Here is a 20,793-nt window from a genome sequence, read left to right as displayed (position 1 = left end):
TTCTGTGAAATGAAGTCCACACATTCTGGAGGGGTTACTGGCTAGCTACAAGTGACTAGCTTCGCTAACAAACTAGTTAGGTCGGTCGCGGACGCGCTTGACCGGAATGAAACAACTACGACCCAAAGGCACACCCCATTTATGTTTGAAAATTGAGAAAGAGGAGGAGTTGGACCGTTTTTCGAGCCCAAAGTCGACCGTTAAAGCTAATTTCCTGCAATTCTACTCCTTTTGCCATTGCTTATGGCATGTTCATATACTTTATGGGAGGGCTAATTATGGGGGGATCTACCTGTTCTAAATATTGGGGGGGCATGTCCCACAATTTCACCTATGCTCTGATCTATTTCACTATGCAGTCATGCCATAGTGGAATACAGTCAGTCTGTAGTGCAACGCTGCTGTCAATATCCCTTTCACACCGAAGTAGCATAGAGCTAGTGCATAAATGAATTATTCTCATATTTGCAAACAAAGATGTGCATAATGACAAAACAATGCACAAGACAGCAGAGCTGGCATGCGCGTTAAATCATTAGCATGTGACACACACACCACTGTATTTAGGGATGATTAGAGGGGGAATAGAGAGCCACTCTGTCCCGCAACATGTGCACTCACTCTGTCCAAGCAACCCCGCTCCCCACTGCTTAGCCTATCCAAGTGAGACCCTGTGACATTTTAATGAGCGGCTGCCGCAAATATCAAAGAAGTTATCCTGTTATTCCGTGCATGTAGCAGCAGGCGAGGAGATACACTAGACAGGCTACATGAACAACAATTTGACGACAGCTGATAAACGACCTTTTTAAAGACGCCGGTCATTCACCAGGATATCATTCTAATCCTCATAATGCCGTTCATTCATCCTTGTCCTGTCTGTTAGGCAGCGTTATCTTGTGTTTTACTGACGGGCTCGCAGCAGTCTCGTTTTATTCAACGTCTCCATCGATAACAAATTCCCCACAAACACAAACTAACAGCATCGAATAGCGTAATTCTGAACCAAATCCAGTCTCTCTAAACACAAGCGCAAACATTTCCACATTGGACAGATGTTTTTCATAATCACAACCATACTCGGAGAAAAAAGGGAGAGTCGGCAACCCAGAGGAGAACAGGCAAATGACTCACATTCTATCGCCCGGAACCAGCAAGCGGCTCTCCACCATCATATCGGGCAGGAAATCCAGATTGTAGGATGAAGTCATGTTGCCCTGGCTCTGTGTCCCTCCGTGTACAGGCTGAGGATCAGCGCTCTCCTCTCTGCTCTGCTCTGCCTGACAAGTATACAGTGAGTCGCTCTGCTCTCTCAGCGCTCCCAGTTCGACAACTGCGCCTGGCCGCGGAGACGGAGAGGGACAGGTGAAAGTGCCAGGGCCTCCCCAAGGCAGTAGACACACACTCGGCAGTTGTCACATTCTCTTCTTCACCCACATTCGTTTTTTTTCTTCATCTAATCCTGTCTGAAAATCCGCTCTGCTCAGGAAACTGTCGGCAGGTGCCGAGTCCGGAGGCGTGGCGGCCCCGCGCTGCAGCTAATCTTTAACCATTTGAAACCGTTCCTCCAATGTGCTAGATACCGTTACACCGGTTATTCCCGTGCATATGGGAACATTAGCAGACAGTGGCTATTCTTCACAGTAATATATTAGGGTCATTATACGACAAAATGATAGCCTAATAAGTGCAGCAATACAAGCCCCCCAAAGATGTGTGCCTTTGCAATATTGAACTGTAGGAGGCTAAACAACATAACTCGATATTTTCTGCCAGAAAGAATGCTTCGGTTTGGTGACCTCTTTTCCATGAGTCGTTAACAACTCCATGGCCCAGCTGTAATCAATGTATATGATCGAATGCGCAAGGAGACGTGGCCAAGCACACTCATGAAAACCACATTTTACATTTCTCATCACTCAATAATGTTGGCACTTAACATGGGCTATACAAATGATATATTGTTTAACGCAGCTAGCGCGGTAGGTAGCCTAGCGGTTAAGAGTGTTGGGCCAGTAACCGAAAGGTCACTGGTTTGAATCCGTGAGCCGACTAGATTAAACATCTGTCTATGTGTCCTTGAGCAAGGCACTTAACCCTAATTGCTCCTGTAAGTCCCTCTGGATAAGAGTGTCTGCTAAATGACAAATGTAAAACATGTAATGCCCGTAGTATTTATTGTTCAGTAAACGTGTCGATCGTATGGGTGTGGATGAAGTAAACAGGATAGGAAGCTGCTGTGCCCAATAAAACCAAACGCCTAGGAGTCAAAGCTCCCTCTCTGCTCATCCCTCTGGGGAATAAAAGGGAGACATTATAACAAGAACGACTCTTCCTTGGCAATAGATGAAACTCTCTTGGGGAGAATTGAACGGGAACTGGGTCATGTGGAGGAAAAGAGTGAGCACAGAGTGCGCCTGTTAGTGTGCAAGGTGGTGTGAGCCCAGGCACAGCTCTAGGGATAGTTTTCTTTTTTTGCACAATATGGTTAAGGTCAGTGTATGGGGGAGAAAACTGATCCTACATCAGTACTTTAGGGCAAAAGGTCCCTGGGGTGCAAACTGTACGGTACTGCATGTTTCACCGCACCTGGCCCCTATATAGTGAAATAGGTCATAAGTAAACAACATGCTACTATATATAGCAGCATTATATAGGATAGATGAGGTAGAGAGGTCAATGGGACGCAGACCATGGGTGATAGAAGGAGGACGCCGTATTGGCGAACATTCAACAAATCTGATTAAATCAAATCGATTTTTCGTCAAATCCGTCATGATTGATGTATTGTAACAGGCTCTCTATGTGGCTACTAAAGTCTGATATTGATATACTGTATTTGGCTGTTTTTGCTGCATAACATTTAGGGACTGGATGTTATTTGTAATGAGGGACACCTGGAGAAAATAAGACCTTTCTGAAATGAAAATAGATGGCCGTCCCTTCAGTAAAATATATTTTTATCAAGCCTAATCTTCATGATTAATGTTCAAACATAGACGCCAAACAGTATCACGATTCTTGTCTAATGCTTGTAAAAGTGATTCATGGATCTCTCAACTAGCCTTACACCTCACAGACTGGAGTGACTTATCCGAACACTTGAACAACAACAAAAACGTGAACCTCTCCTATACCCAAAATAATAATAATAATTCAAACAAGATGGATAGCAGAGAACATACCTACCATTTAACCTCACTCCTAGACCAGAGCCTGAGGTATGCCACTCCTAGACCAGAGCCTGAGGTATGCCACTCCTAGACCAGAGCCTGAGGTATGCCACTCCTAGACCAGAGCCTGAGGTATGCCACTCCTAGACCAGAGCCTGAGGTATGCCACTCCTAGACCAGAGCCTGAGGTATGCCACTCCTAGACCAGAGCCTGAGGTATGCCACTCCTAGACCAGAGCCTGAGGTATGCCACTCCTAGACCAGAGCCTGAGGTATGCCACTCCTAGACCAGAGCCTGAGGTATGCCACTCCTAGACCAGAGCCTGAGGTATGCCACTCCTAGACCAGAGCCTGAGGTATGCCATTTCAGAAACGTTTCTTTGTTTCGTAAGCATTACATGGCAAAGTAGCCAGAAGGTTGTGGATTCACAGACCACCGCTGACAAGGATAGGAGTGAAAATATCACGCTTACTACAAGTTTAGATAGCTGGCAGCTAGACTAACTTACCAATCTAAAAATGTTTTGCTTATGTGGGCTAATTGAGTGACTGCTGATGCACAATCAAATTTAGAAATTGCACCTTGTGTGTTCTATTATTCCAACGCTCAACAGTAAGTTGAGACCCCGATTGAGTTTCCCACAAAATTGGTCTGCGGGTCTACAAAATGGGGGCTGCGGGCCGCATGCGGCCGCGGGCCACCAGTTGCCCATCCCTGGCTTATAGTATAGGCTATGGATCATTAGATTGAGACCACACTAGGTACACTTGATATTGCGTGCCCCCCAGCAGAAAATCATAGATGAGGGGCAGCATCAGGCACACATTGAGCTATAATAAGAAACTCATTCTCAAACACAGCTAAATTACATTTAATCGATTAAAAATTACATGACGCTCCCTTGGACTAAATTAAACAATACTTAACCCTCCCTGATTGAAATTGAAAAAGTATGCCCTTCCCCCATTTTCCTCCGGGTAACATTTGTGTACATTTCGACCGCTCACTCAGAAATAGTCCCTTCACAGGTTTAGAAGAAGTGACTGCTAAATGCTAACTCCTGTTCGTAAAAGCTGGTTAGCATAGTTAGCATAGTTAGCATAGAGAAATCAGTGGTGGTAGCCAAAGTCGTTTTTTAATTGTAACACAGTTGATTGTGACGATGACATGAACATGTATTTGGGTTGACATACATACTCCAATTTTTACCTCAACATAGCGTGAAATACACATATAAACAATGGACTAAATGTAGGCTAATGTTGCTGGGGGGCAATGAGGAGATTCGGGATCTTTCCCCCATGGCATCTTTCCCCCACGCATTTCCATGGCATTTCCATTCTTTAGGTCGAGGTCCATTGACCTCTTTACCACATCTATGATAATAGTTATTTCAAATATTCTTATGCCGTGAAGGAATGACGTTCTCACAGGATATATGGGGTGTGTGCTTGCATGTACAGTATGTAGTTGTGGCTGTGTGTGTGTGTGTGTGTGCGCGAGCATGCCACATGCGTGTGAATCCGGTGCTATCTTGCAAAACTCCAGACACCTTTTCACTTCCACAGCTGAGATACCAGTGCTAGTGTAACAGAAACAGGTGCACGGAAGACTTCACCAACCACATTGGCATTCACACACACTCTCACACACACTTTGCAGTCATACCTCCTTTTCTTTAACGGAGTAAGTTTAACATAATGTGTCCTTCCCTGTAACACAGTGCATTAACATAGTGTTAACAATCCAACATTCACATTAAATGAATCTACTGCTTTAGAAAACACAATGAGCAAGTTTAATACACTCACACTGACTCCTTTACCCCTGATCCAGGAACAGTATCAGAGACAAGACAGAGCCAAATACTCTCACACTCCTTCCTAAACTCTGATTCAGGAACAGTGTCAGCAAAAGACACAGGTAATCTCCCAGTAGTAAGATATAGCAGCTCCAGTTTAAATGAGGGGTCACATGAGTTTGTGTGTATGTTTGTGTATGTATGTATGTGTGTGTGTGTCGTGACCCTTTGTCTGTAGTATAACAGTAGGACACTCTCTCTGATGCCCTGTGGCGAGCAGGCCTTGACCTACGACCTCACTACTTAAGGCCTTTACAGAAACCTAAACTACAGTGAGGGAAAAAAGTATTTGATCCCCTGCTGATTTTGTACGTTTGCCCACTGACAAAGAAATGATCAGTCTATAATTTTAATGGTAGGTTTATTTGAATAGTGAGACAGAATAACAACAAAAAAATCCAGAAAAACACATGTCAAAAATGTTATAAATTGATTTGCATTTTAATGAGGGAAATAAGTATTTGACCCCTCTGCAAAACATGACTTAGTACTTGGTGGCAAAACCCTTGTTGGCAATAACAGAGCTCAGACGTTTCTTGTAGTTGGCCTCCAGGTCTGCACACATCTCAGGAGGGATTTTGTCCCACTCCTCTTTGCAGATCTTCTCCAAGTCATTAAGGTTCGAGGCTGACGTTTGGCAACTCGAACCTTCAGCTCCCTCCACAGATTTTCTATGGGATTAAGGTCTGGAGACTGGCTAGGCCACTCCAGGACCTTAATGTGCTTCTTCTTGAACCACTCCTTTGTTGCCTTGGCCGTGTGTTTTGGGTCATTGTCATGCTGGAATACCCATCCACGACCCATTTTCAATGCCCTTCCTGTGGGAAGGACGTTCTCACCCAAGATTTGACGGTACATGGCCCCGTCCATCGTCCCTTTGATGCGGTGAAGTTGTCCTGTCCCCTTAGCAGAAAAACACCCCCAAAGCATAATTTTTCCACCTCCACATTTGACGGTGGGGATGGTGTTCTTGGGGTCATAGGCAGCATTCCTCCTCCTCCAAACACGGCGAGTTGAGTTGATGCCAAAGAGCTCCATTTTGGTCTCATCTGACCACAACACTTTCACCCAGTTGTCCTCTGAATCATTCAGATGTTCATTGGCAAACTTCAGACGGGCATGTATATGTGCTTTCTTGAGCAGGGGGACCTTGCGGGCGCTGCAGGATTTCAGTCCTTCACGGCGTAGTGTGTTACCAATTGTTTTCTTGGTGACTATGGTCCCAGCTGCCATGAGATCATTGACAAGATCCTCCCGTGTAGTTCTGGGCTGATTCCTCACCGTTCTCATGATCATTGCAACTCCACGAGGTGAGATCTTGCATGGAGCCGCAGGCCGAGGGAGATTGACAGTTCTTTTGTTCCTTCCATTTGGGAATAATCGCACCAACTGTTGTCACCTTCTCACCAAGCTGCTTGGCGATGGTCTTGTAGCCCATTCCAGCCTTGTGTAGGTCTACAATCGTGTCCGTGACATCCTTGGAGAGCTCTTTAGTCTTGGTCATGGTGGAGAGTTTGGAATCTGATTGATTGCTTCTGTGGACAGGTGTCTTTTATACAGGTAACAAACTGAGATTAGGAGCACTCCCTTTAAGAGTGTGCTCCTAATCTCAGCTCGTTACCTGTATAAAAGACACCTGGGAGCCAGAAATCTTTCTGATTGAGAGGGGGTCAAATACTTATTTCCCTCATTAAAATGCAAATCAATTTATAACATTTTTGACATGCGTTTTTCTGGATTTTTGTTGTTGTTATTCTGTCTCTCACTGTTCAAATAAACCTACCATTAAAATTATAGACTGATAATTTCTTTGTCAGTGGGCAAACGTACAAAATCAGCAGGGGATCAAATACTTTTTTCCCTCACTGTAAGAAGTGTTCAAATGCCTGTTAGGAGTCACCGATGCAATAATGTCCACAAGCCTGAGGCTTCCTACCATTATGACACACACTAAGAAATGTTTAATTGTCAATATAACTGCCATGTTCTCTGCAGGAGCTGCTAAGCACCTTTTATTGAAGTGTCTCACCTTGTGCTCATGTTTTCTCCTTCTCATTCTCTGTTTTCATAAAACCGGGTCTTACTCAAAGGAGAGTGGGACAAAAAGTCGATGCAACGCGGAATGCCTGGATACAGCCATAAGCCGTAGTACATTATATTAGGCATATACCACAAACCCCAGAGGTGCATTATTGCTATTATAAACTGGTTACCAACGTAATTAAAACAGTGAAATAAATGTTTTGGTCATACCCGTGGTATATAGTCTGTTTAACCATGGCATTGTTGAATACTCCTTTCTGATTGTCTTGAAGGGCATTCTAGAGCGTGCATTATTTCCCTGTAACGCACGGTATATTTGCACGGTAGAATTTAATGTCTATCGTTCATTTTTACATGTTTACATGCTTTGTTTGAGCTGCTTTTGAAAGCAACAGTCGAATTGAAAACAGTATTGGTATTGTTGAATTGGATTTTCATAATAGCAAGCTAGGTTTGATGGTTTGGTTAGCTGTAAACTGTGTACGTGATGAATACATTTGATTTGATTGTGTTTTTACACCCCCCTTCTCTGTTTCCCAGGGTTGTGTGTTCTTTAAGCGTCTGCTCAGGGCAAGGTCTCCCTTCTTCGCTCTCTCCCCCCAACCCTTCTCTCCAAACTCTCTCTCTTCAGGCAGGGATACAGCTGCCCAACAACACAGATCGATCACATCATGTAAGACAGAGAGGGAGAGAGAGAGAGAGGGAGAGAGAGAGAGAGATGGAGAACACATCACTCAGGACTAACATAACTCTGAACCAACCTCTCTAACGTACCTGGCAGCAGGAGTTCAGGCAGTTCAAATACCACCATAAGACAGAATAAACACTAGCGTTACATCATCAAAGTGAGACACTCCCAAAATAACCATCATCATTCTTCCTCTGAAGTTTCCCTGCTCCGCTTCTTTCTCTCACCCAAAGGATTGTGGGTAACAGCGTGCTCCACTCATGATGAGTGTCTGTTTTTCTACACGTGAATATTTAATGTGAGCTCATGAATAAAGCAGGAGAGCAAGCAGCTGTGATTGAGGCTAAGTGGACATGGGAGGAACCTGCTACAGGCCAGCTACAGGCCAGCTACAGACAGACAGACAGACAGACAGACAGACAGACAGACAGACAGACAGACAGACAGACAGACAGACAGACAGACAGACAGACAGACAGACAGATTGCTCCATACATGATGCTTCAACAGGATCACTCTCACAGACATGACATTGTCAGATCATGTGAAATGAAGGTTTTGTGTGTTAAAGTCAACTTAAATAATAACAGAGGAGGTATTTCTGCTCTTTAAACACAGACCCAGACCCCCCCCCCCCTCAGTCAGTCATCTATATTGGTCTGGTTCATGTTTGGAACATAGTGTTTCAGAGTGTGCAGACTCTCTCCTTCAATCTGATTGGCTGGTCTGATGGTTGGTACGGTACAGTAGGTCTACCTGTGAAGCTGCTTGCCTATATGAGTAAATGCTCTGTGACCTGTAACACACACAGACAGACAGACAGACAGACAGACAGACAGACAGACAGACAGACAGACAGACAGACAGACAGACAGACAGACAGACAGACAGACAGACAGACAGACAGACAGACAGAGTGGGGTTTCTAGGACATTCCGAACAAGTCTCTGGCTGTTGAGCAAATAGCTTGTGACTTGAGGGGTGACCCTCATACCCTGATGACTGAACTGTAGCTCCTGCCTCGGTCTGCCTCGGTCTGCCTCAGGGGTCTGGTGGTCTGGTCTACACGCCTTTAAACTGAACTGGGAGACAGAGACAGAAGAGAGGACTGTCTAACTTGACCCTGTCCCCTTACTGCACTTCCTCAGCTGTCTGGACAGTCTGGACAGTATCACACCAGAAAACACTGTGCATTGTTGAGCTCAAATGGTCGGAGTCACAATAAACTGTTCAAAACAACAATACAGCATGGAACTTCACTGTAAAGGCTGAGCTGGCCTTGGCTGTTCCTTGCTATTCTATACTTCTGTGTGTTTGGCTAGCCAGCCTGTCCTGTGTTGTGTTAGCCATAGACCTGTAGTCCCATGTTGGCAGTAATCTGGAATAACTATGGAATAATCCATCCTGTATTAGCTAGACCCTTAGTGTCTCTGTTGTCATTTCCCAGACGGGACTAATATTATTACTGAAGGTAATACAGAGAAGGGTGCATGTTTTGGGAAGAAAAGATGTCCGTGCACTGTTAAAGATCACTAGGAGGAGTGTGAGTCATGTAAAACACTGTCTGTACACACCTCTCCCACAAACACCCACATAGGTACACATTCAGTAGTGCAGTGTCCTGTATGGGTGTAGGGGGATAGAGGCTGGCCAAAACACTGTCCAGTCCAGCTGTAGTGCAACAGAGCACGCTCCGGCTGTAATTGGCCATCGCCACGGTGACAGAGAGGAGTTAAAATAAAGCTGGCTGGCTGTGGGCCCTCCATTCATTACACATCCCTCTCTCCTTCCCTCCGTCTCCATCCAATATGTGCTGCCCTCTTTCTCTCTCTCCCCCTCTCTCTCTCTCTCTCCCCCTCCCCTACCCCCCTCTCGCCCCCCCTCTGTTATTTTCCTCATTAAAGTGGGACCCAGGCAGTAGCGGTCACTGCCTCTCATTTATTTTCATTTGAAACTGGTGCAGCTCCACTGATCCTCTGGGGCTGAGCAGAGAGAGAGCAGGACGGTGTCATTCTGATAACAACCACCCAGCACACACACACACACACACACACACACGCACGCGCGCACACACACACACACACACACACACACGCACACACACGCACACACATACGCACGCGCACGCACGCACGCACACACACACACACAAGCCCAGATGCACGTATACACACGCACTCTGATGCAAACACACTAGCAGACACACACACACACATTCACATACCTACAAGCTCACAGCCACAGCTCATTCACTCCCTTTCTCTCTCTCACACATGCACTCTCACCCTCTCGCTGGTGTGTGTGTGTGTGTGTGTGTGTGTGTGTGTGTGTGTGTGTGTGTGTGTGTGTGTGTGTGTGTGTGTGTGTGTGGATACTGGGTGTTACTTCCAGATGGGGAATCTCTTATTAATCATAATCGTATTAGACTGATGAACTAATGACTATTGATCCAGAGAAGAGAGAGGGGCTGTAAACAAAGCAGGACAGTGCTCGGGGACCGACCCAGGTGTGTGTGTGTGTAAAGCACACACACACACACACACACACACACACACACACACACACACACACACACACACACACACACACACACACACACACACACACACACATCCATAACCACCCTGTTCTAACTGACCCAGCCGGACTCTCATTATTGAAAAGGTGGGCCGGCGATTAAATAGGGCGTAGTGATTCTGACGTGCTCCTTTCACTTTGCTGTAGTGGGTGGTTGGGCAGATTCATGAGGGCCCGGGGACCATTTTAGAGCCCATTGCCTCCACCTTCTCTGTTTCCTGGATAATGAGAGAGAGAGGTGCCATAACTGTGTTCTCTAAACCAACAGAAAGGGCCCTAAAAGGAGACTTCTACCCCATAGGCCATTAGGGAGGCGCACTTAGAGAAGCACACTTAGAAGGAAGCGCTTGGTTTAATGCTGACTGGGCTTGCAGAGGAGGCCCATCCATCCCTGTCTTGGTTTTATTGTCCCTTAATAAAGCATTAATCCACAAGGCTGATGGGTGATTTATTATTGTTTTACCACGTCTAGGCTGTGTTCATCAGTATGAGGCTAAGCCATGTTTTAAATAGCTATTAACTCTCAAAAGGTACATGTGGTTTTTTATTGCAAAAATACACCTCTATAAAACCGGGGAGTAATGATAAAATATGGAGGAGGAGAGAGAGAGAGAGAGAGAGAGAGAGAGAGAGAGAGAGAGAGAGAGAGAGAGAGAGAGAGAGAGAGAGAGAGAGAGAGAGAGAGAGAGAGAGAGAACGGCAGACTGAAGTGGCTGGCTGGCAGACTTATTGTTTGTCTGTGTCTGTCTCCTGGAGCTGGATGGTTCTGTACCCGCCCCATTGTCCCCCCCTCTTCCTCACCTCCCTCCTTTTCCCCCCTCGCTCTCTCTATCCAGGTGACTGAGATCCAAATAAACAAAGCAGACATCTTTCAACAACCCCAAAAATTGTCTGGAAACGAGGGAGAGGGGGATAAGAGAGATAGAAAAAGAGAGATACAGAGAAGGAGAGGTTGGAGATTCTGTTGATCAAACATGAAAAGGTTTTGTCTGTTTTTGCTAAACGAACGAAAGACACATTTTGCACCCAAAATCCAAATATGGAGTCTAGTCTACCCTCTTTCTCTCTATTCTCCTGCTCCCTGCCCCGCCCTCCTCTCCTCTCCCCCTTCCCTCTCTCCTCTCTGGATTACAGAGTAGTATAAACACACAGTCCTGATCCACTGCCCCGTCCCCTGGGCAGCCTGTTCCCCCTAGAGAGGGATAAAGCCCCTATTACCCCTCTTCTAACCCTCCGCTACCCCTCCATCACTCACATACAGAGAGAGGAGGCATGAAAAAGGAGGATGGGTTGGAGAGGAAAAGAGAGCAAGAGAGGCACAAGCATTGGATTTTACACAAATGAACAGTCGCAGGACAGAAAGGAGGGATACCTAAACAGAACAACAAGCGAGAAAGAGAGCGAGAGGCAGAGAGAGAGGAGCAGATACTGACAGACATTGGAGTGAGATATGACAGAAACACAGACAACCAGAACACAAAACACCCACTAAAACAGGAGATCACATGAGAGTGTCTGGGTATGGTTCTGACATATATATGCGTGTGTGTGTGTGTATATGTGTGTGTGTGTGTGTGTGTGTGTGTGTGTGTGTGCGTACCTCAGCAGCAGATCGTCGGCCCTTATGGATCCGCCGGTGGAGTGGGGTGCAGAGGGGGGGCAGCATATGCCGTCGACACACACACTCTGCACAAAGCCCAGCTCGGACGAGAGCTCCAACATCTCTGCTCTGCTCCCAACCGCTGGTTTTCTCCTCCGATCCCTTTTTTGTTCACCCTCTTTTTCTATTTTCACAAGAAGCGGCGGTTTTCTGCTCTCTGTCTCGCTCGCTCTTGTCCTCGCGCTCTCTCGTTCCTTTTTGCACCACAGAAACACACGTTCTCTCGTCTCCTCCCCTCTGCTTCCCGCTCTCTCTCTACCCCTCCCTCCTCCTCTCTCTCTCTCTCTCTCTGGTGGAGCGGTGGAGACCCTGCTGGCTTGCCTGGCTGAAGTAATCTCCCCTGACAGCTCAGCTCATGTTGTTGTGTTGTGGGCCTATTTTACTCTAATACTATCACCCTGAGCAGACCAGCCTGACCCAGCCCAGTGCAGCTCAGTCCAACTCTGATCTAGTCCAATTCAGTTTATTCTAGCCCAGCACAGCCCAGTTTTAACCTAGTTCAGCCCAGCCCAGTCCCCAGTGAATGGAGCTAGCCTACTGGATATGGCCCATACATTTCATGTTGTTTCCCAGCTATAAGACAGACTTGTCTCAGCTAGTGGCCCTCCCTAAGGGGGCCCTGCCAGCAGCTACAGCTAGGCTCCACTACCTGTCATACACACACACACACACACACACACACACACACACACACACCACACACACACACACACACACACACACACACACACCACACACCCCCCCCCCCCCCCCCCCCCCCCTCCGGTATCTGTCACATCAGAGCCTGTCCTACTCACAGGAGACGGAGACAGAAGACTCAGGAAGCAGCTGATAAAAAATTCATCCTTCTGTTTATTATGATTTATGCATGTTTCACTGAGCCAGGAACAAAAAAGAGAAGCCTACAGCTTCATTAGCACCTCAATGTGTGTGTGCGTGTGTGTGCCTGCATGCAATGAGGATAGAGGAGCGTTGTTCAAGTTATGGATTGTCTGGGAGCTTCATTAGAATGTTTGCCATAATGTGCAAAATAATATATGCCCTCTACAACACCTGCAAGGGACCAAAACAACACTTTGAAAAAACAAGTATATTCACAGTTAAGATGCAGTACACAGCTCAGCTTCAAACTCCAAGCCCTAATTGCTGAATTTAGTCCGTCTGTTGGTTTTTCATTGCAAATCTGAGGGTCATATTCACTACCCTACTTCTTACTCAGTTCTACATTCTAAATGTATTCTATCCATGTCCCATCACAGACCCTGATGCCATCCTAAACTTTAAATCTGGATATTTCCTGCTGTAAGTGCCAATCTCCTTCTGTAAATCTCCTCTGCTGCTCTAGGATCAGTCCTGGAGGGGCCTTGAACATCTGGTCATGTCTGAGAGAGGGGTGAGAGGCCAGCACACATACAGACCTGAGGAAATGACAAATTACAATCCTGGATCAATTCTCATTTGGTGTGGATTTTAGCATGATTGCATGCCGCCCTAACACCCTAACTAACCCAATCATATATCTCATTTTTGCTTTTTTTCCTCTCCTCTCGCACACACATGCACACACACACACACGCACACACACACACACCGTAGTGTGACATCATAGTAACTTCAGGCCACTGCACAAATATACAGTAGCTGTCACTGTCTTTGTTTTCCTATGGTGTTTACAGTTGAATGAAATGACCTACTTATGAAGGTTGTTAGTCTCTCTCTCTCTCTCCCCACTCACTCCCTTTCTCTCCCTCTTACCCTCTCTATCTCTCTCCCACTCACTCCCTTTCTCTCCCTCTTACCCTCTCTATCTCTCTCCCACTCACTCCCTTTCTCTCCCTCTTACCCTCTCTATCTCTCTCCCACTCACTCCCTTTCTCTCCCTCTTACCCTCTCTTTTCTCTCTCTCTATCCCGCTCCCACTCACTCCCTTTCTCTCCCTCTTACCCTCTCTTTCCCTCTTCCTAACTCAGTCTGACAGTGAAAGGTCAATGCCCATTGGCTGCATGGGGGGGGGCACTATCTGATGTAAGAGCGTTGTCATGGTAACGTATGGCAGGCGGTGTACTCTCCTAGCCAGACTCAGGGAGGGCAGGGACCTTTATACTAACCATGCCAAACCAGAGCCAGTCCTTGACTAAGACCAAGCCTGGGCCAAGTCATGACCACTACACACACTGAATGAGCCAAGAGAGAGATTAGCAACCAAAAACTCTTAGCAGTAAGTTCTTTGGCAACGTTATTGTACCTTTAACAGTTGTGCCAATAAAGTTTGACTTTGAATGTGTGTGGGAGAGTGGCAGAGGAGTAGAAGGGGAGGTGGGGGGGTAAACGATGTCTGTGAGTCACCGTTAGCTGAGCTTCCTATTCATAAAAGAGGGATTACTAAAGTCACTTCTTTTCTTATTTCTTCCACTCTACCTGTATTTCTTCAGGCCTCACTCGGACTGAGTAGAGAACAAGAGTACATATCCGCACTCCTCCCCCCCCCCCCTTTCTCTTCCCTTTCTCCCCTCACATCCCCTTAAGCATTCTGCCCGTGTTCATCCATTCAAGAAATCCTCTCATCCTCCTCTCCCCTGTCTCTGGTCTTCCTTTCTCTCAGTCTTTCCCCTCTGTTTCCTAGCAAGAAAAATACAACAACAATACATTATTTAGTTTTTTTCCCGAAGAAAGAAAAAAGCTTGACTCTGCAGTTTGACTGTAAGACAGGAGAAGGCAATAAAACTTGCATTCGATGCAAGATTCTGCAATCAGGCCGGGGTATGAAGAATTCATCTTATCTCCCAGCGCACGCAGCGGCGGACAAGAGAACCTATTATGGGATGTTTTCATCCATTGTGGAGTCTCAAGTCTTACGTCGGAACAGATAACAGCTCTTTTGTCGCCCTGACAACGTCCTCATGGGTTAGTAAACAAACAGCTGTGTGGTTCAGACGAACTGAGAAGGACAGGGGGGTCAGAGAGACAATCAACAATGAAAGGAGGGATGGATGAAGGAAGGATGGAAGGAAGGATGGATGAAGGACTCATTGGAGAGATAAACCACTCTTCCTCTCGTCTCCCGACTCCAAAGCCAAGGACATCCATATGGGGCAAACAAAGGGATTAAAAGGAAAGAGACAGAACGGAGCGATCAACAAGGCCAATCAACACCTCTTTAATACCGAGAACCATGGGTAATAATAATATCTTCCCCAAGGTCAAACTAGGACTTAAAGCCCTGGTATATAGGCCTACACAAGAAAATAAGGGAAAGAAAAATACACACGCATACCCACCCATACACTTTACCCACAAACACCACCCACAAACACTGCCCCCCCCCCCCCCCTCCAACGCAGACAGGTTCCTGTGGTTGTGCATTGGAAAGCAGGAGAAAGCAGGGCTGTTCCACTTACAGGCATTAGCACACAGAAATGAATTTGTCACCTTCCATTAAGGGAAAAGCAGCCCTCGTGGCTTGTCAATTATCTCTTAACAGTGGAGAAAACACACAACAGGACGCCTGCCCCGAGTTTCAGAGTGTTTGTGTGAATAGATAGTCTGTGTGAATTTAAGAGATTGTGTGTGTGTGTTTGTGTGTGTGCGCGTGTCGGTGTGTATATCTGTATATGCCTGAGTGCATCAGTATGTGAGTGTGACTATGTTCGACAAAAGGCTCATTACTAGTAAATTCCTTCATTATTTCTGAGATTAATTTTTGCGATATAGTTGCCCTTGGTCCGTTTATACTAATGTGACAGAGAGACAGTAGTATTGTGTTTAGATTCTGCCGTCTGTCTTCTCGCTCTCTCTCCTCACTCTCTCTCTCCACTCTCTCTCGCTCTCCTGACTCTCTCTCTCCTCCCTCACTCTCTCTCTCTCCTCCCTCACTATCTCTCTCCTCCCTCACTCACTCTCTCTCTCTCTCTCTCTCTCTCTCTCTCCTCCCTCACTCTCTCTCTCTCTCTCCTCCCTCACTCTCTCTCTTTCTCTCCTCCCTCACTCTCTCTCCTCCCTCACTCCTTCCTCCCTTCCTCTCTCCTCCCTCACTCACTCACTCCTCCCTCCCTCCCTCTCTCTCTCCTCCCTCCCTCACTCGCTCCTCCCTCCCTCCCTTCCTCCCTCACTCACTCCTCCCTCCCTCTGTCTCTCTCCTCTGTCTCTCTCCTCCCTCCCTCCCTCCCTCCCTCCCTCCCTCCCTCCCTCCCTCCCTCCCTCCCTCCCTCCCTCCCTCCCTCCCTCCCTCTCTCTCTCCTCTCTCTCTCTCCTCTCTCACTCTCTCTCTCCTCACTCTCTCTCTCTCTCTCATCCCTCACTCTCTCTCTCTTCCCTCTCTCTCTCTCTCATGAAACATTTGCACATCATTAGAATGATAATGAATATCAGCTATGTTCCACAAATGTATTTTGGGTTCAGCTCATGTCGCTCTCTCTGTGTGAAGTAGCAGACTGGAACATTCTCTGTGCTGTGTCTAGAGAGAGAGAAAACATAGTGGATTGTACCGGAACAACACAATGTTCCCAAAAGTACAAATGTATGACTGTAAAGTTTCTGTAACGATGTACAGTAGGATGGTGTTGATGTCAACATTGCTGTAATGTAACAGCGTGTACAGCTGTAATGTTGAGGTGTAGTAGTTAACATACAGTTTAAGAGGGTTGATGTAACAGCGTGTACAGCTGTAATGTTGAGGTGTAGTAGTTAACATACAGTTTAAGAGGGTTGATGTAAACGTTACAGTAATGTAACAGCGTGTACAGCTGTAATGTTGAGGTGTAGTAGTTAACATACAGTTTAAGAGGGTTGATGTAACAGCGTGTACAGCTGTAATGTTGAGGTGTAGTAGTTAACATACAGTTTAAGAGGGTTGATGTAAACGTTACAGTAATGTAACAGCGTGTACAGCTGTAATGTTGAGGTGTAGTAGTTAACATACAGTTTAAGAGGGTTGATGTAAACGTTACAGTAATGTAACAGCGTGTACAGCTGTAATGTTGAGGTGTAGTAGTTAACATACAGTTTAAGAGGGTTGATGTCAACGTTACAGTAATGTAACAGCGTGTACAGCTGTAATGTTGAGGTGTAGTAGTTAACATACAGTTTAAGAGGGTTGATGTAAACGTTACAGTGTATGACCTTAATGTTGCCGTAATGTTATGGTGTAGTGACGGTGTTCCTGTAACGCTGTGTGAGTGTTGGGAATGTGTTGCAGTAACGTTCCAGTGGTTGTGATGATGTTGCCGTGTAGTGAGGCTCTCTAATTGGCTCACCTGTCTCTCAGCCATCTGGGGCTCTGCTAAAAACTCCACACCCAGCTTCCCTTCCAACATCACACACACACACACACACACACACACACACACACACACACACACACACACACACACACACACACACACCTGTGTGTGTTTTATGATGAAATGTGGGGGAAACACAAAGACGGCTATCCGCTCCCCAGCACAGTGGCCAATCGCCAGTCTTCTGCATTTTGCATTTCAAAGGCTTACGTTTTGTCCGTTTCATCTCAGATCATGATGCTAACTAACCCACCCATTATTCAACTACCCACACACACACGGGCATGTACGCACACACATACAAAGACATGCAACCGATACACTGACTGTACAAAACATTAAGAACACTCTTTCCATGACAGACTGACCAGGTGAATCCAGGTGAATCCAGGTGAAAACTAAGATCCCTTATTGATGTCACTTGTTAAATCCACTTCAGTCAGTGTAGGTGAAGGGGAGGAAACAGGTTAAAGAAGGATTTTTAAGCCTTGGGACAATTGAGACATGGATTGTGTATGTGTGCCATTCAGAGGGTGAATGATCAAGACAAAAGATTGAAGTGCCTCTGAACGGGGTATGGTAATAGGTGCCAGACGCACCGGTTTGAGTCTGTCAAGAACTGTAACGCTGCTGGGTTTTTCACCCTCAACAGTTTCCCTTGTGTATGAAGAATGGTCCACCACCCAAAGGACATCCAGCCAACTTGACACAACTGTGGGAAGCATTGGAGTCAACATGGGCCAGCATCCCTGTGGAACGCTTTTGACACTTTGTAGAGTCCATGACCCAATGAATTGAGTCTGTTCTGAGGGCAAAAGGGGGTGGTTCCCCGAATCTCAATATTAGGGAAGTGTTCTTCATGTTTTGTACAAACACACACACACACACACACACACACACACACACACACACACACACACACACACACACACACACACACACACACACACACACACACACACACACACACACACACACACACACACACACACACACACACACACACACAAACAGAAGGAAAGAAATTCTGATATACACAAAAATGCAAATACCTATACTGTATACTGAAGAACTACTGTATACTGAAGAACTAGTGTATACTGAAGAAGTAGTGTATACTGAAGAACTACTGTATACTGAAGATCTACTGTATACTGAAGAACTAGTGTATACTGAAGAACTACTGTATACTGAAGAACTAGTGTATACTGAAGAACTACTGTATACTGAAGAACTAGTGTATACTGAAGAACTAGTGTATACTGAAGAACTAGTGTATACTGAAGAACTACTGTATACTGAAGAACTAGTGTATACTGAAGAACTACTGTATACTGAAGAACTAGTGTATACTGAAGAACTAGTGTATACTGAAGAACTAGTGTATACTGAAGAACTACTGTATACTGAAGAACTAGTGTATACTGAAGAACTACTGTATACTGAAGAACTAGTGTATACTGAAGAACTACTGTATACTGAAGAACTAGTGTATACTGAAGAACTAGTGTATACTGAAGAACTAGTGTATACTGAAGATCTACTGTATACTGAAGAACTAGTGTATACTGAAGAACTAGTGTATACTGAAGAACTAGTGTATACTGAAGATCTACTGTATACTGAAGAACTAGTGTATACTGAAGAACTAGTGTATACTGAAGATCTACTGTATACTGAAGATCTTCTGTATACTAAAGAACTACTGTATACTTAAGAACTACTGTATACTGAAGAACTGGTGGATCCAGAAAATTCTATACTACACTTACAATATATCCACCAGACAGCTCAGTCAGAGCCAGAGGCCAACAGAGAGGCTTACAGTATCTGTTCTGAAATAGACCCCCACCACTATCTCTCCCTCTCTCCCTCTCTACCTCCCTCCCTCCCTCCGTTCCTCCCTCTCTCTCCGACAGCATTGACACAGACATTCATCTTGTCCTCCCCTCACAGAGAGCATCAGCTGGAAGGAAAACATTCCTCTGGGCCAGGGAGGGTGAGCAGGGGGACCAGGGGCTGGGGATAGCCTGTCAAACCTGCTCTCATATCCGGACCGGTTCATCAGTCCAATATGAGGAGGGAGGATGGGATGGCGAGATAAGGGGGGATGAGTATGTGTGTGTGTGGAGGAATGTGTGGGTGGGATGGGAGGGTGTACTGTATAACTGACAACAGCTGGGGGTATTGACTACCCACTGTGCACCACTATGCTAGAACCTCTGACCTCTCACACCCTCCTTACCGTGGTTTAGGTATCCATGTATATCATGGTAGATTAGGTAACTGCATTCTCACATCGGTTTCTAATTGGCTGATTATGTATTGGCATTCCTCCACAGACGAAGTGTACAGCAAATGTGTCTGTCTGTGTCTGGCGCTGTCTGTTGGCATCTTGGTATAAGGAGGAGGTATGGATGTCTACCTCTGTGTGGTGTGGTGTGTGTGTGTGTGTGTGTGTGTGTGTGTGTGTGTGTGTGTGTGTGTGTGTGTGTGTGTGTGTGTGTGTGTGTGTGTGTGTGTGTGTGTGTGTGTGTGTGTGTGTGTGTGTGTGTGTGTGTGGGGGGGGGGGGGGGTCCGAGTGTGTGAATCAGCTCTCAGTACTCAATGTGTTCCAGGTCACTGATCTGAATCTGGTCTGACTATCACCTCTCACTGGCCTCACTCACTCACTCACTCACTCACTCACTCACTCACTCACTCACTCACTCACTCACTCACTCACTCACTCACTCACTCACTCACTCACTGGCCTCACTCACTCACTGGCCTCACTCACTGGCCTGACTGGCTCACTCACTGGCCTCACTCACACACACACACAGATACAGACAGACACAGACAGAGACAGACACAGACACAGAGACAGACACACAGACACAGACACAGACACACACACCACACACACACACACACACACACACACACACACACACACACACACACACACACACACACACACACACACACACACACACACACACACACACCTTGCTGGTGTGCAGAGCATTTGTTTTTCCAAGGATCAGTTTTAGACATACCTCTGTGTGTGTGTGTGTGTGTGTGTGTGTGTGTGTGTGTGTGTGTGTGTGTGTGTGTGTGTGTGTGTGTGTGTGTGTGTGTGTGTGTGTGTGTGTGTGTGTGTGATCCCCACCAGACTCTGTGAAGATTGATGGACCTGCCTCTGCAGTGTACACATTGTCTCTCTGTCTGTGTGTCTACTAAAGAGAGGGAAAGTTCCAGAGGGAGAGAAAGAAACAAAGGGGAGAGAGAGAGAGCTAGGCTCCCAACTGAATTTAAGTGTCTATTCTCCCTCCTATTCATCTCTCTCTCTCTCTCTCTCTCTCTCTCCCTCTATCTCTCTGCCCCTCCCTGTTGTTGGTCTCTTCATAATTCATGTGTTTGGATGAACACAGAACATGCCACCAGAAAAGCCTTCTGCAATTAAAACCCAATGAGAATTTAATCCCACACTCCTACATCAATCAATCAGACAGACAGACAGACAGAC

At 46.1% G+C, this 20,793-nt stretch overlaps 1 protein-coding gene across 24 annotated transcripts in view; it reads right to left on the bottom strand.

Moving 5' to 3' along the window:
* LOC106576215 (CUGBP Elav-like family member 2) overlaps positions 1–20,793 on the bottom strand; it is a 291,724-nt gene that overhangs the window by 109,448 nt on the left and 161,483 nt on the right. For 7 of the 24 annotated variants that reach the window (XM_082963900.1, XM_082963901.1, XM_082963902.1 and 4 more), the window contains exon 1: positions 11,944–12,240. The exons of 1 other annotated variant lie outside the window; for it this stretch is intronic. In XM_082963900.1, coding sequence (XP_082820026.1) covers positions 11,944–12,065 — 122 coding nt within the window. In that variant the 5' untranslated portion in view covers positions 12,066–12,240. Of the gene's footprint in view, positions 1–1,134; positions 1,955–11,943; positions 12,246–20,793 lie in introns of those variants that run through there. 16 more of the 24 variants (XM_082963893.1, XM_082963898.1, XM_082963895.1 and 13 more) reach the window with 10 other exon arrangements.

Source organism: Salmo salar, chromosome 17 (assembly GCF_965601325.2).
Source record: "Salmo salar chromosome 17, fSalSal1, whole genome shotgun sequence".
In the NCBI taxonomy this organism is placed as follows: Eukaryota; Metazoa; Chordata; class Actinopteri; order Salmoniformes; family Salmonidae; genus Salmo; species Salmo salar.
Note: the sequence above shows the minus strand (reverse complement) of the source record. Positions and strands in the feature narration are given on the sequence as shown.